This window comes from Thamnophis sirtalis, unplaced genomic scaffold (genome assembly GCF_051295495.1).
Source record: "Thamnophis sirtalis isolate CommonGarterSnake01/CBP01778 unplaced genomic scaffold, rThaSir2_p1.2 scaffold_7, whole genome shotgun sequence".
NCBI lineage: Eukaryota > Metazoa > Chordata > Lepidosauria > Squamata > Natricidae > Thamnophis > Thamnophis sirtalis.
The window spans coordinates 54844993-54864608 of record NW_028261387.1 but is presented as its reverse complement, the minus strand read 5'-3'; the positions used below and the strand labels follow the sequence as shown (position 1 = coordinate 54864608).

General features: G+C 37.8%; 2 protein-coding genes across 2 annotated transcripts in view; both read right to left on the bottom strand.

Moving 5' to 3' along the window:
- LOC106555378 (complement receptor type 1) overlaps window positions 1-18901 on the bottom strand; it is a 97685-nt gene extending 78784 nt beyond the window's left edge. Inside the window, exons 1-11 of the mRNA XM_087720853.1 lie at window positions 18584-18901; window positions 13313-13501; window positions 13055-13154; window positions 12113-12198; window positions 11765-11956; window positions 11357-11539; window positions 10962-11144; window positions 2994-3176; window positions 2650-2844; window positions 2474-2573; window positions 1058-1143 (exon numbers count right to left, since the gene is read on the bottom strand). Coding sequence (XP_087576979.1) covers window positions 1058-1143; window positions 2474-2573; window positions 2650-2844; window positions 2994-3176; window positions 10962-11144; window positions 11357-11539; window positions 11765-11956; window positions 12113-12198; window positions 13055-13154; window positions 13313-13501; window positions 18584-18653 — 1567 coding nt within the window. The 5' untranslated portion in view covers window positions 18654-18901. The remainder of the gene's footprint in view (window positions 1-1057; window positions 1144-2473; window positions 2574-2649; window positions 2845-2993; window positions 3177-10961; window positions 11145-11356; window positions 11540-11764; window positions 11957-12112; window positions 12199-13054; window positions 13155-13312; window positions 13502-18583) is intronic.
- A 664-nt stretch (window positions 18902-19565) lies between these two features.
- Window positions 19566-19616, bottom strand: part of LOC106554305 (complement receptor type 1) — an 82099-nt gene continuing 82048 nt past the window's right edge. Inside the window, exon 23 of the mRNA XM_087720852.1 lies at window positions 19566-19616. This exon is cut by the window's right edge and continues 865 nt beyond it. The gene's annotated coding sequence lies outside the window, so the exon portion shown is untranslated.

The following is a 19616-nucleotide window of genomic DNA, read 5'->3' as shown; positions in this document are numbered from 1 at the left end:
AGTCTGTAATAAGTGGCTTTATCTCCTCTCTGAATTCTCTAAGTGTCTCAAAAAGAAATTCATTCGTTAGCAAATCTCCAGTAGGGGGCGTAGAAGGTAAAGGCTGCGACTTCATGCCAAATGCATGAGGTGTATTGCTAAAAGAACATCTCCCCGACTTTGATTTTGGTGCCATTATTTCAAACAATTAGTCAAGTATTACTCGAACTCTGCTGGCCCGTTATGTAACTTGCAAGAGAAGAAAGTGTTGAGTCCCCCCTTTATTTGTTCATAGAGGTTTTTCAAAAGATTTCAAAAAAGAGCGTTGTAACAAAGCACATCTCAAAAAATTAGCATTGTAATGAAACAGTTCATATTCATCTGTGTTTAAAATATCTCTATATTGACAAGGAGGCTTAACCAGCTTTTAAAAATTGATAAGAAAAAGAAAAAGAAATTCTTGGTAGGTCTTCAAGGAAACAATGTTAATTAGTCAGAGAATGCTATCAGGCAATACCTTTGATCTTTCTCTCTGTCGGCTGTGCCAGGAAGCTAAAAATATACAAATGCGAAAGCTACAAGATCGCCATCTTAGAACCAATTACACAAAGGGATTTTTTTATCACGTTGAAACTGGGATTTTTGGTAGGAGAAAAAAAAATAGAGTTCTCAAGTTCGGTCTCTGCCTGTATTAATTTCAATAACATAGTTACAAAAATTGTCCAAGGGGGGGGGGTCTCGCCTTGTGCTGTAAAAAAAAACAGCTGAGATTTTCTGGCCGGAGTAAATGACTCAGACTTGGCTGACTCTCCCCCTCCATTCGCAGCCACAAAAAAACCCTGCAAACTTCAAAGAAGACTCTTGCCGACTGAGTCGCTCTCTGCTTTTTTCTAGCCTGAAAAAAGAGATATCTAATAGATATTAAATAGATAACGAACCAGGAATCTGGGAGCAGCTCCGTTAAGCTGCTGACGACAGCAAGTCCCTCCCCGGAAGCCAATATGAAACATGATTTTGAAAAGAAGTCACAATGGAATCATTATTTAGCTAAAGAAATATTACTGTATGCTCTACTTACGCTGACATTCAGGAAGCTTGCCACTCCATTTTACGCTTTTTCCATTTAAGGCACATTTTATGGAAGAGTCTCCAATCAGTTTGTACCTGTATTAAAACAGAAACTATTATGGAACAGCCACTTATTCTTTCTGGTTCAATTTCCTATCACCAATTCTCAGAAATGCCAGCGGAAAAGAATAGAATAATTACAACTCATCAACTTCTAGATGACCATGTGCTAAAAACCTTGCATATAAATAGTGACAATCTATTACTTACAAAAATCAAACAATACATGTGATGCTGAAAAATTATTACAGGAAAGCATATCCCATCCAAGCCATTATTTTGCAGATTCCTCTTACAATATTCTGCCTTTGGATTACCTATTTTCTCAACTACCCAATCTTGTTTGGGTAAGCAATATAGATCTCTCAATCTAAAATATCTGTACATAAATATAGGTAGTCCTTGACGTATGACCACAATTGAACCCAAAATATATGTTGCAAAGCAAGACAGTTGTTAAGTGAGTTTTGCTCCATTTTACAACCTTTCTTCACAGTTGTTAAGTAAATTATTGCAGTTGTTAAGTTTGTAACAGGGTTGTTAAGTGAAATCAGATTCCCCATTTGCTTGGCAGAAGGTCATGAAAGGTGATCATGTGACCCCGGGACATTGTTGCCATCATAAATATAAACCAGTTGCCAAGCATCTGAAATTTATACAGAATAACAGAATTGGAAAGGACCTTGAAGGTCTTCTAGTTCAACCCCTTCTTAGGCTGTTGTTTCATGTTGTGAAAGCCTGGGTGGTGGGTGGGGTTCATTTGTTGACTAGGGCTGGTTTCCATATATCTGGTAGGAGGGAGGTATCGTCACATTTATTCATGTTGTGGGGGTGTTTCTCTATTTCGATAGCTTCCATAATTATTCTCTTGTTGAAGTGTTCAGTTTTGGAGATTAACCACGTTCCTTCAAAATTAATTTCATGTCCTGTAGCTTTAAGGTGCTGGAAAAGGGAGGAAGTTTTTTCTTTTTTTCTTTACTGTGTTCTTGTGTTCTGCAATGCATGCATTTATTCTCTTCGTTTGTCCTATGTATGTTGCAAAATGCCCTGCTTTGGGGATATATATATATATATATCCCCAAAGCAGGGCATTTTGCAACATACATAGGACAAACGAAGAGAATATATATATCCAAAGGATTATAAGAAAAGGTAGTAGTATGCATGTGCATGCAGTAGCATATAAAAAGGCTGATGCACATACTTACTTGGGAATTATGAGCGCTCAGTTGACCATGATAAAAATTTTCTTGGCAAACTTATTCCAGCTCAAATTCTATTCCTCTGAAAAATCAGGATGAAAATTTTCATCCACCAGTCTTATTGCAAAACAAATGAAAATCATACAAGTTTTGTCTACACTTACCCTTCCTCACAAGTATAATTTAATGTAGAACCAAACAGAAAATCTTCTGATACAATCAGTCTACCATTTTCTGGTTCTCCTGGGTGGCCACATGATTTTTCTACCAAAAAAAAAAGAAGTTGTAAAAATGGAGAATATTTCCACCTATTTTTAAGAATAGGGGAAAAAACACTCACTTTTACAAAATTCTTGAACTTCTGACCAAACCTGATTCCTGATACATATAGAAGAGGCATTCATTCCAGGGAGCTTAACATAACCTGGTTTGCATTTGTATTGTACCAATGACCCAACAGGAAAGGAATTCATTTTCTGATACTCATCAGTGAGCTCTGCAAAGTCTAACCTGAAGGGGATGCCACAGTTGCCTCCTGATTTAAAAAGAAGAAATAAAGGAAAAATGATCTGAGTGTTTATTGTTAGATTTTGTGCATCAATCTTCTGATTAATTTCCTTACTTAAAAAAATACCTCAACATTTGAAGAGCCAAAATACAAAATGCTGTGGTCATGAAATGTACCTTCACAGTTAGGGGCAGGAGAAGACCACATGCCATCATCTATACATTTAATAGTTGCCTCTCCAATCAGAGCATAGCCAGGATTGCATGTATATTTCACAAGCATTCCACTAGGGAATACTGCTGTTTCCTGGTTACTGCGGATTCCATTTTGAATGACTGGGGGTGGCTGGCATATCACCACTAGAAGACAAAGGGAGAAGATTGGGAAGAAAAACAGATTAAGAATGTACTTTGGTCCAATACATTTATTTTAAGAATAAACAATTCTCCCTCAAAAAGTGATTGTGAAATGTTCTTAAGCATTCTTTCAATATGTGGATCCCTCTGGATTTGGGAATCCTGCTTGATGAGCAGATGACAATTGCAGTAAAAGGGGATTTGCACAACTTCATTTTGTGCGCCATTTGTGCCCATTCCCAAATTGAGGGATCCTACTCATGGTCACTCATGCCTTGGTGACCTCCTGATTAGTGCAATGCACTGTAACTGGGGCTACCCTTGAAGACTATCCGAAATCTTCAGCTGATGCAAAACCGCCCACTGTTCATGGTCAATGTTCCCTCTAATTTTTTTTCAGTGTGAGCCGAAAAGTATAGTGTTTGAGTGGTACATTTTCATGCACCTGATTTTTTTTCACAGATGTTACCTAAGACAACAACGAAATCAGTGTTATTTGAAAGTCAAAGTTATGTTTATTCAAGGGACCCGCTTAATTAAAAAGTGTTCTATAATATCAGTATGACTTATAATACTGCAGGTCTGCAATATTAAAATACTTGTATAGGGGATCCCCGGGATCCCCCGAAGAGATCAAATCACAACCAGTATGCCACCTTCTTGGTATATTGTTTTTATTTTCATTGAGTTTTTAAAAATGAGCATTATTTCATCCTTTTTTTTCTTTATTTTTGATTGGTATCTGCAATTTGTGTTAATTCTGTTCATACATATGATATAAATGAAAAACCCAGTTCTCTTAAAAAAAATTTAAGTTCTTTGTGGTGCTCTCTTTTAGAATTGGCCAACTAATATTTCTGTTCCCCCAACTAATGCCAGGCAGAGTTAACTGAAAAAGTAATTTTTCATGAAGGGACCAGCATTATCCCTTTCTGCAGCCACTTTTCCTCCTCCCTCCCCAAGATTTCCCTGCCAACACCAAGAGGAACAGGAAAAGAGGCGCCTTCTCTGCCCGGTGCCCCATACCACTGTGCCCCGAAAGCCAGTCGGAACCCCCCAAAGCGGCCAGTTAATGAGCTTCCCCACTTCAGTCAAGTGAAGCCTCTGCCAGGAGGGGGTGGGCGCAATCCAATCCGAATGGGAGCCAACAGCCGTCGCTCGTTCCCTGCTGGCTCTAGATTGTCCTGGGAACCGGCAAGTGTGAGCAAGAGAGGGCGGAAGACGCCTGCTTTCTCTCCCCGCCACCTAAGTCCGGCTGCACAACCAACCACAGAGCAAAACTTTCCCTGCCTCCGCCACGAGAGTGGAGAGGTATAATTTCTGTGAAATAAATCAGCCTGGATGTTCCGTAGCTTGGAGCAGAATTGGCAGGGACTCCAACCATTATGCAAAGAAAGCCCAGGAGGTCAAAAGTTAGCGCCGGGAGCGGAGAGTGGCCTCTCATCTAACAGGAAGTGTAACATTGAAAATCATGCACGGCACTTGGAAACTGCTGCGCGGTGTTTCCATATTATGTGTGTGGCCGCGCAGGCGCGCACCTTAGAGGGAACACTGTTCATGGTAGAACAGAAGATCCACCAGATCCAGCAAAGGGAACTGTGATGACTCGGGGCTGGGCATGGAAGCAACACAGCCGGAACAGCCGTGACTGAAACATGTTTTGGGGTCTGTTTGCTAGCGACTCACATTTGGCAGCCCTGAGGTAGTGGGCCTTTTTTTGCTGTGATAAAGACCACTAAGGTAAGGTCTGAGCTTCTGAAGGTCCCTTAAGATCTGGTTATGTTAGCAGACCTGGCAGCTCCAGAGAATAGGAGAACTAATATATTCCATTATTATTATCATCCTTTTGTCTGCTACTACTTTGTTCTTCCTCTGTTTTGTAGTCTTTTTAAGGTTTTATAATGGTGTTCAGGTTTCTATTGGCTGCTTAGCTTTGTTGCATGCTGCCCAGAATTACTTGTTTGGTGAGATGGGTGGCTGTATAAATCAGATGAATAAATAAATACAGTAAATGGGCATTAATATTGTTTTCTGAAAATAGCATGCTATTTTCAGAAACCCACCCAATAAACATTGCTTTCATATTTAGTGTTCATTGAAGAAACTGGCAAGCACAGGGATGGGAGGGAGACAGGAGGGGAGCTAATTAAGTTTTCTACTTATGAGAGGCATTGATGAAATCCAGCTTCACTAAACATCACTGACAGTTGGATGCCGGAAATCCCACATATCATGCTGACGCTAAATTGTATGATTGCCTTTTAGAATGTAGCCAAAATCACATTCAAAGGTAATTATTAATATGGGTTGATAAGCTTCTTTGGATTTAATAATTTTCTGGATTCACACAACATAGAACTGAAAATCAAAGAGCAGGAGTAAAACCTAGTGTAGTTCTATGTAAATAATCGCCTCCTTGAGAACTGATGGCGCTCTTCCTTTTTATGGAACACAATTTCAAATATTCCTCTTCCAGCATAAAGAACTACACCTTTGATTTGTAAATATAATATTAGTAAAAACAGATTTTCACCTGCTTGATGATGGGCAAGGTAAGAAGGGGATGGGATGAGTGATATGCATATGAGGCCCAAGGCAGGAAATCTTTTATTGGAAGTCAGAGAGTATAAATCAAAGGACAGTGAGAAGCAGTTGAGATTAAAAACAAAGAAGGACTCCCAAGCAGCTAAGGAATAGCTACATACAAACACAAAGGCTGCTAAATAAATGAATGCAGTAGAAGATGAAGTCTGTCACATGTTATCAGCCAAATATCTGACAGTCCTATCTTCCTCTTCCAGCCACCCAACGTGTCCCTTGACAACTAAGATCAGGCAGCATATTGCATTCAGCACACTATTATCTTTATTTTATCTTTGTAGAGGAAACAATGTGTATGGAAGAAGAGGATTCAATTCTCCTGTCCCCCTTTACCTCCCCTGACGAGCAATGAAATTTATCTCAGGAGAATAAAAGTAAAAGCCATCTGCCTTGCAAATAGTGGAGATTCTATATTGCACATTAATTCCTGTGAAGTTTGCTAATAAGCTAGGTAAAGGTAAAGGTTCCCCTCGCACATATGTGCTAGTCTTTCCCATCACTAGGAGGCAGTGCTCATCTCCGTTTCAAAGCTGAAGAGCCAGCGTTGTCTGAAGACTTGTCTGTGGTCATGTGACTAGCATGACTAAACACTGAAGGTACACAGAATGCTGTTACCTTCTCACCAAGATGCTTCCTATGTTTCTACTTGTATTTTTACATGCTTTTGAACTGCTAGGTTGGCCAAAGCTGGGAGAAGTAATAGGAGCTCACAACAACAACAACAACAACAACAACAACATAATTAGCCACAAACTATGAAGGCAAAAATTCAACATGTTACCACCAACAGCAAATGTCGCCTCTGTAATGAGAAAGACGAGACAGTCGACCACTTGATCATTGGGTGCAGCAAAATTTCACAGACTGACTACCTACAATGCAATGACTGTGTTGCTAAGACCATTCACTGAAAATTGTGCCAAATGTTTGGATTTGAGTACAGCAAAAACCACTGGGAACATCAGGTTCAGAAGGTTTTAGAGAATGAGAAAGTCAAGATCTTCTGGGACTTCAGAATTCAGACTGACAGGCACTTGGCCCACAACACACCTGACATAACAATAGTTGAAAAGAAAAAAGTATGGTTCATTGACATTGCAATACCTGGAGATGCACAAATTGAAGATAAACAGCAAGAAAAAATCACAAAGTATCGGGACTTGCAAATTGAAGTTGAGCGACTGTGGAAAAATAAATTGTGTATTGTCCCAATTGTAATTGGAGCCCTTGGAGCAATACCTAAAGGGCTACCTCGCTAATTGGAAATTTTAAATTTATCAGACTTGAACATTCTGTTTCTACAAAAAACCACCCTACTTGGAACAGCTTATATCCTCCGAGGTTACATTAACAGTTCCTAGGTCCTTGGTTAGGACTCGAGCTGTTGAACTACCAACCAGCCCCAAAAGCTGTGAATCTCACCAAAGATTAGCCATGCAATTATTATTACTATTATTATTATTATTATTATTATTATTATTATTATTATTAATTATTATAATAAAATTAAGGGCAGATGCTAGCAACTTAAAGAACATGCATGAGCAACGGCTTAAAAACAACAAAATCATAGATCGGCTAATCAGAAGATATAGATTGGATACAAGAAACATCAATGAAGCTGTAGAGATTGTAAAACAGCAGATAACAGCAACAGCTAGAAAAATTGAAAGATATGAGGCACGAATCATCCAATATAAACAAAATCAGCAATTTCGATCAGACCAACGGCGTTTTTATCAAAGTCTTAATGTGAATGGTGACACCAAAAGTGAAAAACCAGAAAAACAGCCACAGTTAAATTCTGGAAAGAATTGTGGGAAAATGCAAAGGACTACAATAAAGAAGCAAAGTGGATACATGACTTTGAGAAAAGCATTGGCAACAAACAAATGCAAGTATTAGAAATAACAACTGAGATGGTCAAAAATCGAGTAAAAAAAGGTAAAGAATTGGAAATCACCTGGAAAGGACCAATTACATGGTTTCTGGCTCAAATATCTGACCAGTTTACATGCAATATTGGCCAGGCAACTGAATGAAATTTTACAAAATGGCCAAATTGATGAATGGTTGACAACTGGAAAAACATACTTGATTCAGAAAGATGCAACTAAAGGAACAACACCTGAAAACTACAGACCAATAACATGCTTGCCAACAACCTTCAAATTACTCACAGGCATTATTGCAGATAACATGATGGATTATTTGGAAACAAACAACATCTTGCCAGTAGAGCAAAAAGGCAACAAAAGAAGGAGCAGAGGCACAAAAGATCAGCTCCTAATTGATAAAATGATATTAGAAAATTGTAAGAACAGAAAAACGAACTTGAATATGGTCTGGATTGATTAAAAAAGGCATTTGACTCACTGCCACATAGTTGGATCATAAAATGCTTAGAAACAACTGGCATTAGCAAAAATATTACATCCTTTACTGAAAAGGCGATGAAACAATGGAGAACTGAGTTGGCAGTAGGGAATGAGATCTATGGAATGGTTAATATCAAGCGAGGAATTTTCCAGGGTGATTCACTTTCACCTCTTCTCTTCATCATCGCAATGATCCCACTATCAGTAATCTTAAAAAAAACAGCCAAAGAAGCTGAAAAAAATTCGCATTTACTATATATGGATGATTTGAAACTCTATGGAAAGTCAGAAATAGAAATCCAATCATTGACAAACACAGTCCGAGTATTCAGGACCGATATTTCAATGCAGTTTGGCATGGAAAAATGCGCCACTGTATCCAAAAAAAGGGGCAAAATCACTGCATGTGAGGGAATTGAAATGCCCAATGGCCAACTAATTAAATGCAACGAAAATGAAGCCTACAAATACTTAGGCATTCTGCAGTTGGATAACATCAAGCATGGAGAAGTAAAAACTATTGTCAGGCGAGAGTACACCAACAGAGTTAGGAAAATTTTGAAATCTAAATTGAATGGTGGAAATACAATCAAGGCCATAAATACCTGGGCAATACCAGTTATAAGATACACAGCTGATATAGTTAACTGGACACAACCTGTTTTGGACATTTTGGACCGAAAAACTAGGAAACTAATGACAATGCACTACAGTTTACATCCACGTGGTGATACTGATAGACTGTATCTGCCCCGAAAATCAGGTGGCAGAGGATTATTACAAGTGAAGCAAACAGTTGAAGAAGAAAAACATGCACTGGCTGATTATTTAAAAGAAAGTCAAGAACATCTATTAATCGAAGTAAAGAACAAAAATCTACTGAAGGCTCAACAGACGAAACAAGAATACAGAAAAGATGTGATAAAATCAAGAATGGAGAGTTGGCAGAACAAAGCACTGCATGGCCAATTTCTGGGGAAAAAAAAGATAAAGTGGACAGTGAACAAACTTGGTTATGGTTAACAACAGGTACATTAAAGAAAGAAACAGAGTCACTAATCCTGGCTGCGCAAGAACAAGCTATCCGCACAAATGCCATTAAGGCCAAAATCGAAAAATCCTCTGATGCAGACTCTGCAAAGAAGCTGATGAAACTGTTGATCACATACTCAGCTGCTGTAAAAAAATCACGCAGAGTGATTATAAATTGCGGCACAATTCAGTAGCACAAATGATCCATTGGAATTTGTGCAAAAATTATAATATTAAAACAGCAACAAACTGGTGGGAACATCAGCCTGAAAAAGTCACCGAAAATCAGATGGTCAAGATCTTGTGGGATTTTCACATACAAACAGAAAAAATATTGGGGCATAATACACCAGACATCACACTGGTTGAGAAAAATAAGGTCACAATCATAGACATCGCAATACCAGGTGATAGCAGGGTCGACGAGAAGGAACATGAAAAAATCACGAAATACCAGGACTTAAAAATCGAAATCCAACGATTATGGCACAAACCAGCAGTGGTAATTCCAGTGGTAATCGGCACACTGGGTGCTATTCCAAAGGCACTGGAATTACATTTAAAACAGTTAAAAATTGACAAAATCACCATCAGTCAAATGCAAAAGGCCGCACTGCTTAGATCTGCACGCATATTACGAAAATATGTTACGACGTCCTAGGCCCCTGGGTGGGGCCCGACTAGTAATCAATGCCAAATCCGGCAAAACAACTGGCCGCTGTGATACAATTCTGTTGTTTTGAATAATAATAATAGAAGGAAAATGTGATGACAACATTACATGGGCAGGGGTTAAGATGGGAACCCTCAAGAAAGGAATGGAAAGTTTAATACTTGCTGCTCAAGAGCAAGCACTACAAACTAATGCCATGAAAGCAAAGATACAAAAATCCACGAACAATCCAAACTGCCGACTTTGCAACTACAAAGTTGAAACTGTTTCACATTTAATATGTAAATGCAGCAAAATCACACAAACTGATTACAAAGCTAGACATGACCAAGTTGCTAAATTAATCCACTGGTCATTATGTAAAAAATATGATTTATTGTTTGTTTGTTTATTGGATTTATATGCTGCCCTTCTAAAAGAACTCTATACCATTTCAGACAAATGGTTATTCAACATCTTTTTAAAAACTTCCAGTGTTGGAGTATTCACAACTTCTGGAGGCAAGTTGTTTCACTGATTAATTGTTCTGTCAGGAAATTTGTCCTCAGTTCTAGGTTGCTTCTCTCCTTGATTAGTTTCCACCCATTACTCCTTGTCCTACCCTCAGGTGCTTTGGAGAATAGCTTGACTACCACTTCTTTGTGGCAGCCCCTGAGATATTGGAACACTGTTATCATGTATCCCCTAATGCTTCTAATTCACATTAAATTTCAAAAGTTAAATTCATGCATCAGTAGCAATAAAATATTCCCAAACTATTCACAGCTCACTGCAATCTTTCCAAGGTGAACACTATAGCTGGGGACAGCAGATCAACGTCCTCCCAAAAGGAGTGGACATAGAAATGGGTTTTTTGTCATCAGTTATTCATATCAGGGTCTCTTCAATGAACCGGCAAATCAATAGTTAGAAAATTCTGGACTCTACAATTAAATTTTCCTACTTCTGATACCAAAGGTAGGTTTTAAAGCAGCCTTCAATTGGAGATTTCTTTAGAAACAACCCATTCAGAAAGAAGTGGAAACTCATGTGAAGAGTGATCCTTTGTTTCTGGATCTCACTGCTTCAAAAGTTTACAGAAAAAAACATGGTCACAAAAGGTACCTTCACAGTTAGGGGCAGGAGACGACCATTTGCCAGCATTTGTGCAATTAAGAGTTTCCTCTCCAATCAGAGCATAGCCAGGATTGCATGTGTATTTCACAAATATTCCACTAGGAAATATTCCTGTTTTCTGGTTGTTGTGCATCCCATTTTGAATGTCTGGGGGTGGTGGGCATTGAACCACTAAAGGAAGAAAAGAGGAGATTGGGGGAAAATCAGATTAAGAATGTACTCTGTTATGATACATCAGGGGAAAAGTAATAGACTAGTTGTTTCTTAGCCCAGCTGCAAGCACCATAGTTTCTACTGAGAGTGAAAAAATGGAATACACATATCAGAACAGAACAAGGATTTAATAGTGTTAAAAAAAATGGAAAATCCAGATTCATCCTTACTCTGTTCACAGACAGGTTTGGGGGGATCCCATGTACCATCCACTTGGCAATGAATCTCTCTGGAACCAACCATCTCATATCCCCCAATGCATTCAAAGCTAACTTTCTGGTTATATTTGTAGGTGCTGGAAACTCCAGACACAATCCTTCCATTCTTAATCTGAGGAGATGGACACTCTGTCACTGAAAAATGAAACACACGTCAGAAGCAGACAAGAAGAAAAAACTGGAATCACTCATTAGAAGTGTCAGGCCTGATTAGTTCAGTTTGGGTAGCTGGGGAATAGAGATAACGAGTTTGTCAGTGTGAGGCCCCCAAGGAAATATTTGAAAGAATTTTTTTTAGCAGCTGATGGTCTTTCCTTGAGAAGGAACACAATAACCAAAGATTAGGATGGGAAAATTCACCTCCACAAGACGCACGTCCACTCCATTCTCCGTTTACTCCATCCTTAGATATACAGATAATAGAAGAATTTCCAATAAGAGGGTAGCCTTTGTCACAGCTATAGATTACAAGTGTTGCATAGTAGAAATTATCCAAATACTCTCCAGTGTGCTTGCCATGGGGAATTTTTGGTGGTGGCAAACATGGAATAACTAGAAGGAATGGGAAAATCAAAAGCTGAAAAGAATATTTTGTGTCTTTTTTAGCTGAATATGTACTTTTCAATTAATTCATTACTTCCTTTACTTCTGGACTTATATTGGCATGAAGCAATAAAATGATTTTATATATTACATAGTACTACTTACTCTCACACACGGGAACTTCATCACTCCATTCCATTTTATTGTTCACTACTTTACACTTTCTTGTAGACTTGCCAATCAGCCTATGCCTGTAGGAAGACAACCGCCACCCCGCCCCCCAACATATCATCATTTTATTTTTTGTAGGAGAATGCAGATTTTAGATGGCTAGGATCAAATGGATATTCTAGATTCATTTGTCTACTCAAGCTCAAAACGAGCTCTTTAGAGTTGTTTCTAGAGGTGGCCTTCAGGCCTGAGTAAAATGCAGGGATAAGGATAACTAAGGACCCCCTAAAATATTTTAGTATTCATTCATCCCATGCTTTTTTGTTCATTTGGTGTCAGTTGTTATTTATATGCATTCATGTGTGTAGACAGATATGTTTATGTGTAGAGACAGATAGCAAAATAGCAAAGTGCAGGAGAAATTACTTTCCCTAATTGCTAAGTCTTCTTTTAGCAAAAGTCTTCTATGGTTATAATCAAAAAATGGAAGGAGAAATTGTCTATTGTTTTTTATTCCTTAGAGGAAATATATTAGAAGGAAGAACATGTTCAACTCTGTGATTTATTTATGCAATTTGTGAACCTGACAGTTGTCCTTCCTTTTCATTCAGCGTAGTCCTAATTTTTGCTGATGCTCTTAGCAAATGTAAACTAATTTGCTAATTTTTGCTGATGTTTTAGCAAATGTAAACGTAAATTAAAAGAGAAAGATATAAAAATGCAGCAGCAGGTTGAAGGCTCCCAACCGAGTCAGTACTGCTTCTTCCCCATTTAGGCACAGTCCTTGCCCAATGACTGGTGAGAGAAAGTGAGATTTCCTCCATCCCACCCAAAATGTTCTTACCGGACAATTTCAGGTTACACTGTTTGAAGAAGTAAGAAATAAACAAGAAGAATAACACCACTGGAAATTATGTTGGATTCCCTGTAACTTACCCTTCGTCACACTGGTAATTTGCAGTGGATCCTAAGTCAAAATCGCCTGTTACAAGCAATCTACCACCCACTGGTTCTCCTGGATATCCACATGTTCTTCCTAGTGGAAAACATAGGAGGACATCTACTTTCCCATGTTACATTGTAGAACAAAATGTATAAAACTAATTTAATGTTTGTGTCTGAATTTAGCAGAAAAATATATTCTCTTACATAAATTTACAGAATTTGTTTAATAAGAATTTTTTAAAAACTTACGTTTACAGAGCTCCAGAACTTTTGACCACTGTTGGTTTTCCTTACACCTACTAGAATGCATCCCTGGCTTTTTCATGTAACCTGGTCGACATTTGTATTTCACTATTGATCCAACAGGAAAGAAATCTTTTTCTTTATATGCATCCATTAATTCAGCAGAAGCTAACCTAGGTGGGTAGCCACACCTATCTAGTGAGGGGAAAAAAGACAGCAATGAAATGTGCCAGATTAGTTTCCATTTCTTCTCCTATTAAGAAGCGGCTCACCATATCTTGGAATATAAGGGAATGTGATCATACTTGCAGAGTTACAGCTGATTTATTCCAGAAAGTTCTGAGAGCTCTCCCTGAACATCAAATTTTAATTTTAAAAAAATCCTCTTTCCCTTTAACAAATAAAAATATAAGGGTAAATGTGAACTTTGTTCCATTCAAGAGAATAATGCACATATAATATCTCATGGAAAGCAATTGTGGGATTCTACTTAACAAAAGGGGCAGTGGTGGGTTCCTACCGGTTCAGCCGAACCGGTAGTGGTTTGGCAGCCTAGGTTGCTGGAAACAGTAGCGACCCAGGCCTGCCATGCCCCCGAACTGGTTCCCCAGTTGCAGCCATTGGTGCCATCATCTTGTTTTTCAGTTTTGTACATACGCATAACAATTTTAATTGAACTGCAATTGTGTGCACAGCACGCATCAAGTGCACATGCATGCAGTACGCGCGCACGAGCAAATGGGCAGTAGTGCCTGCCGGAACCCATCCCTGAAAAGGGGTTGTGGGAGGCTCTTAGATTGATAAAAACAATGTGCAAACATCTTCTTATGAACTAGTTTTTAAAAAGATATTCCTAAAGTGCTCAGTACAGAAAGCATTTGCTTTAAAAAAAAAAAAGACTGATTCTTTTCAATAGAAGTACAAGTTGCATAAGCTTTCATGCCCATTCTCTGGATTTGGCTTCTATTTCGAGTGAATGTAGTAAACTATTATTTTAATCAAGGGCATAAGATCTGAGCTGTGGAATTCTTGTGCTAGTGAAAGCATGATCATCTGTTTTCATGTCTTGTTCTTCCAGAAATCTGAGTCAGAAAAATTGATCTATTATTATGAAATCTTTCTGCTCATTGATCTGGGACTGCCTAAGACCATCTTTGCTTACTAGTTTATTTATTGTCTCCTTTTCATTCAAAACGCTTCCTGATAGCTCCTTAGTCCACTTCAATTCCCTATTGGCTACAGTACCTTGTGAGAAACTGTGTGTATGTGTACATGACCGCGTACACACGTGTGTGCTAGTGTACGCCCTTGTATTTGAAAAACCTTCAAAAGAACCTTGTCAAGTTCTTTTTAGTCATAAATATGAGAAATCCTTCCAATGCCCGGCCTTGGTTTTCTTGCAGACATTTCATTAAGCAAACTAAGTGATATCACTGATGATGCTAACTAGTTTGGGTAGTGAAACATTTGCAACAAAACAACCAAGCTCAGAGAGAAACAAGGTCCCCTCATTTCAACTCTGAGCTACAAACATTTTCTTTTATCAGAATCATAAATATGCCTCCATATTTGGGAGATTACATACCAGGATAGCAGATTGTGTCTACTCTCCCCATTCTGATAGGAATGGATGAATGAATAAATAATATAACTCCCAATAAGAATTATGTATCTTGAATTATCATGACTTCCTCCTGTAAGTTCTCTCATGTTGTTTCCCCTTTTCTGTATGTTTATTTAGATGATCAGGACTAACCCAGGCAGAAATAAGCAGATTTAAGATGAACATATATGCCGTTTCAAAGCAGAAACACCTCAGAAATTCTCCCAAACCATCCTGGATGGGTCGCAGTTCAACAGGTCTAAAACCTGGATTTCAATTCTTCTGGGGTTCAGTGGAAACAAAATCTGAAAGAAGTCAAGTATGGCAAGGCCTGTGCACTCTTGTCTTCTCCCTCTTTTGCATGGCCCATGTGCTGGACAACCAACCCACCTTTCCAGAACTTTTGTTTCCCTAAGTCCTTTTCACTTGAAAGGTGGTTTTAAGAGATTATTTGAAGACAAACCATAGCAGATGGGAGATGTCATTAGAGGCCTATCAAATAAACAGTTATGGGAATATTTTGTGAAAAAGTTTCAAAGATCTCATACCTTAATGAAATTAATAATAAAGGAGACTGGAGGGATCATATCAGTTTTAAAAATACTGCATTCTAACCCATAATTCTTAATTTATTAAGAAAGTCTGTGATTTTGTTGATGGTGAATATCCAACCAACACCCGCACACACACAAAAAACCCCACATCTTCTTCACTACCTTCATTACATAATTTTTGAAAATGAGGACATCATTGGCAGCTTAGGGCAAGTAGAGAAATAAATAGCTATGAAAAGCATATTGGATATGCTGCATTTGAAGATACTGGTGAAAGTATTGCACTGACCCACCTATTTCTCTTTCTAGAGCCTTACTTTTCTTACCTCCTGTCAGATGCAACTGTGCTACTGCCACCATTGTCTTTGGCTTTTTGTCACTTTTCACCTGACACAATTCTATTTGAAATTCAAGTTTCTGAGTTTTAATATGGATGAAGCACATTTATCTTGGTCTGTATATTGGCTTCTAGCAACTAGCTGTCCCATACATAGAGCATTTTACACATCTCTTGGTGGGTAGGAAGTAACAAGACAAAATGTTGGAAGAGGGACCTGTTTTGTGCCATCTAGCCTGTTGCTCTCCCTTATCTGTCCTACAAGGTAGACCCGATCAAGAAACAGATGTCATATACGCCTTAAACCTTTTTTTAATTAAAATGTCTACAGTAATCTTAAAAATCTGAATATTTCCTCCCCTCCCTCTTATCTACTGTATGTATAAATTAAGAGAGAGAAGTACCTAATTTTTTTTTTCATAAATGTCCACCTGGTATAAGCTTAAGCTATTTTATTTATTTGATTGATAATGAATCTTTCCACTCTCCACCAAGGCCATTCCCTCTACGCTATAGCTCCCCTTCCAACCAGGCACATTTCCCACTACCTAAGATTCAGAGTCTAACTTGGGCAATTTCTTTATATGTAAGAAGGCATTTATAAGTGTTCAAACAGCTTTGCGTCAGGCAGGACATCTTGCACGAAGTAGAAATTTCTGTGAGAATTTCTTGTTTTGTGGAAAGCCAGGCTACATTATATTTGGTTTCATCATTGTGGAAGAAGCAATTTCATATTACTTCAATTTCTAAGAGATTTCCCTTTAGTTTGTAAGCCAAGATAATTTCAGCAAATTGGAATTTTAATTCTAAACACAGTATTAGTGAATATATAAAGCTGATATTTAAAAACATGCAGGGATTACATATTCTCCAGAAGGTACTTGTCTATTTTTTATTATTTAAAGTTTCAAAGTTCCATGAAAAAAGAAAGCAAAATCTGTTAAGGATCCTATAAAGACTGAGAAATAGTTAAATCTAACTAAAGAAAAAGTAATACCCAGGTTTTGTTGTCTGTGGTTATAGCTACCCAGTGTCTACTCTGTAAAGGGTAGCTTGCTTCAAGGTGTTGCTTCTTGCCTTAAAAGCCCTTCACAGCATGGATCCAGATTATCAGAGGAACTGTCTCACCTTAATGGGATTGGCCCGCCCCACCCACCAGAATGGGAATGCTGTAAACAAGGCCGGCAGAGTCTAGAAGAACCTTTTCTACTGTGGGTCCTACCCTTAGGACATCTTGGCCCCCAAGGTATGCTCTGCACCCACACTTTTGGCCTTACAAAAAGACCTGAAGGCCTGGCTCTGGTCTGTGACCCCGATGGGGCATGTCACCCTGGAGGTGGCTAATTGGAGCCAGTGTTGCATTGCAGCTGGATTGCTAGATGATGACTCAAGCCGTTATTGTATATATTTGGGGACTGTCCAAATTCATCTCACCAGACTGTTGTGAGAATAAAACAGAGAAGAAACTACATTTGCTACTTTATTTTGCTGGAATAAAAAAAGTATATATTGGCATATTTTTACGATAAGTTAATTAAATAATCTGAATTGTGCAAAAATTGGCAAGAAAACAAGTTCCATTTCTAGTAAATTAAAATATTGGCAAGCTTTGACAAGGGCCAATTCTCAATCATACTGTACTCTTCCATGGAGTTCAGTGGATAATCAGTTATTTCTCAGTTTAAACTAATACTCAGGGCTGAGAAGCTACACTTCAGGTGGTCTCTGAAGTCAAATAAGTATTTTTAAATTTCCCATTTTTAATTTCTAACACTAGTATCAATAGATATAATCAATATACAGTAAACCAAAGCTTTTTGGCTTCCTCAATCATTTTTAATCATGTAAATGGATCCTGAAATCAAACTGTTGAAAAATTGTTATTCTAAGAAAAGACAGGCTTTAAATGCAACACAACAAAATGAATTACTCTTAATTTAAGAACTATTTTCAAGGTGTTTGCCAAGCTAATAAGCGAGGTAAAAGGCAAACAATGCTTGGAGGAAAACTAACGGTTATCTAAATTCAGCCAGGATGAAGACCAGTATTGGAGTTACATGACTGTGTACATTTACAGGTACAAATGTGGAAGGAAATTCACCCTGAATCTAAAAACTGAGCAAGAAAAGGAAATGAAAGCTATTATCAACCGTATTTCAAATTTAGTTTTTTACTATATTTCAATAACAAAAAAATACTTCATATGTTATTATTGACACAATATAGCAAGGAGTTCAAAAACTGCCAAGAAAATGATAATGATAGCTCTTAATTTCATTAAATCTATGAATATACCAACAAAACTCAGAATTGTACTGCATATATTTAAAATCTGCAGTATAATACAGTAGAAACCTCCACTTGACTTAGAGCCATTAAATCTGAGCTGGAAATATCAAGACTAATGGAAAGTAATAAGGAGATAATATGCCATGCAATGATTATTATTTTTAAATTGCCAGCTAGTTCCGATAGACATAACTCCATTGAATACAAGTGAGGAAACAAAAGTCAGTCATAACTGAGAAAAATACTGTATTTACGGTAAATAATGGTCTTCAATCACTAAATATCAGACACTGAACACAAAGTCAGATTTAATTCCTTGGCCTTTGACTTCTCCAGAGCTTCCAACAAGCTCTTTTCTCCCAGGTGAGGATCAAAATTCCGAAGAAAGGAACTGGAACAGAATACATAGCTAATTTTTAAACTATTTGTGGAGAGAGTGGGTTGACAGAGAGAGGTTAATGTTACAGAAGCTCAACCAACATTCATCTTCTCACCTTGGTTCACTAAAGGAGCAGCCAGGAAGGTAGCAGCAAACAAAAGGCTGAGTGTGCAGGCAGAAATCATTGCTCTTTTCAGTGATGACTATGAAGCTGAGAACTCATGCCCTTATGTATATAAATACAAAAGAGGAAGCAGCAATAGTAGTAAGCAAATAAAACAGGGGCTTTTTTACCAAAAGCCCCCGAGGAACCAGATTTTGACAATAGAACTTGCTGTTTCTTTGTAAGTGGGAAAATCTCATCTTGCACATCCTGCAGTTTTACCAGTGAAATCCATTTCGGAAGCACCAGTTCTGAGCACCCCATAAATACAACATGCATACAAAGTGTATGCATATTGGTCACACCAATAGTTCTGTATCCATTTAGTCTGAGGGGAAATAAAACACTGGATTATCAGGGTTGTTTTTGCTGTGTTTGGCTAGGAAAAGTTAAGATAGTATTTTAGAAACTAATGAATTTTATCAGCTAGCTTAAGGAGAAATTAACATCTGAAGGTTGGAATACAAAGCACATATAGTAATTTATTGTCAGTAAGAATTGTTAATAACAGACATCAAACTGCATTTCCCAATTAGATTAGATGAAGAGAAAGGACTTTTTGGTAAATTCTACATTTAATAACCGCCATAAAATCTCTTGGGGAAACTTGTTTTGCATGATCTCAAAAAAACCCAGCCCATTTGAAGAAATGCAATCTTTAGAACTTTTTGTCTATTGAAATACAAGCATCAAAATAAAAAATAATTTTCTCCTACCATTCAAAATATGCAATTCTAATACATTTATATTCAAATCAAGGGCATTTATCAGTAAAAACCTATTTTGTTGAAGTAAGACCTCAATTCTACTCACAAAGCTTTATTTTTATTCTACTATGCATGAATGTATAACTGGTAAATAGTTTCTAGTAGTCAGCATTAAGAATTACCATACCATCAACTCCCCAAATAACTATATAGAGCTGTGATAAGTGTTCAGTGCAATTCAATCTTTAATATTATCATTGCCAGACATTTCTTTATAT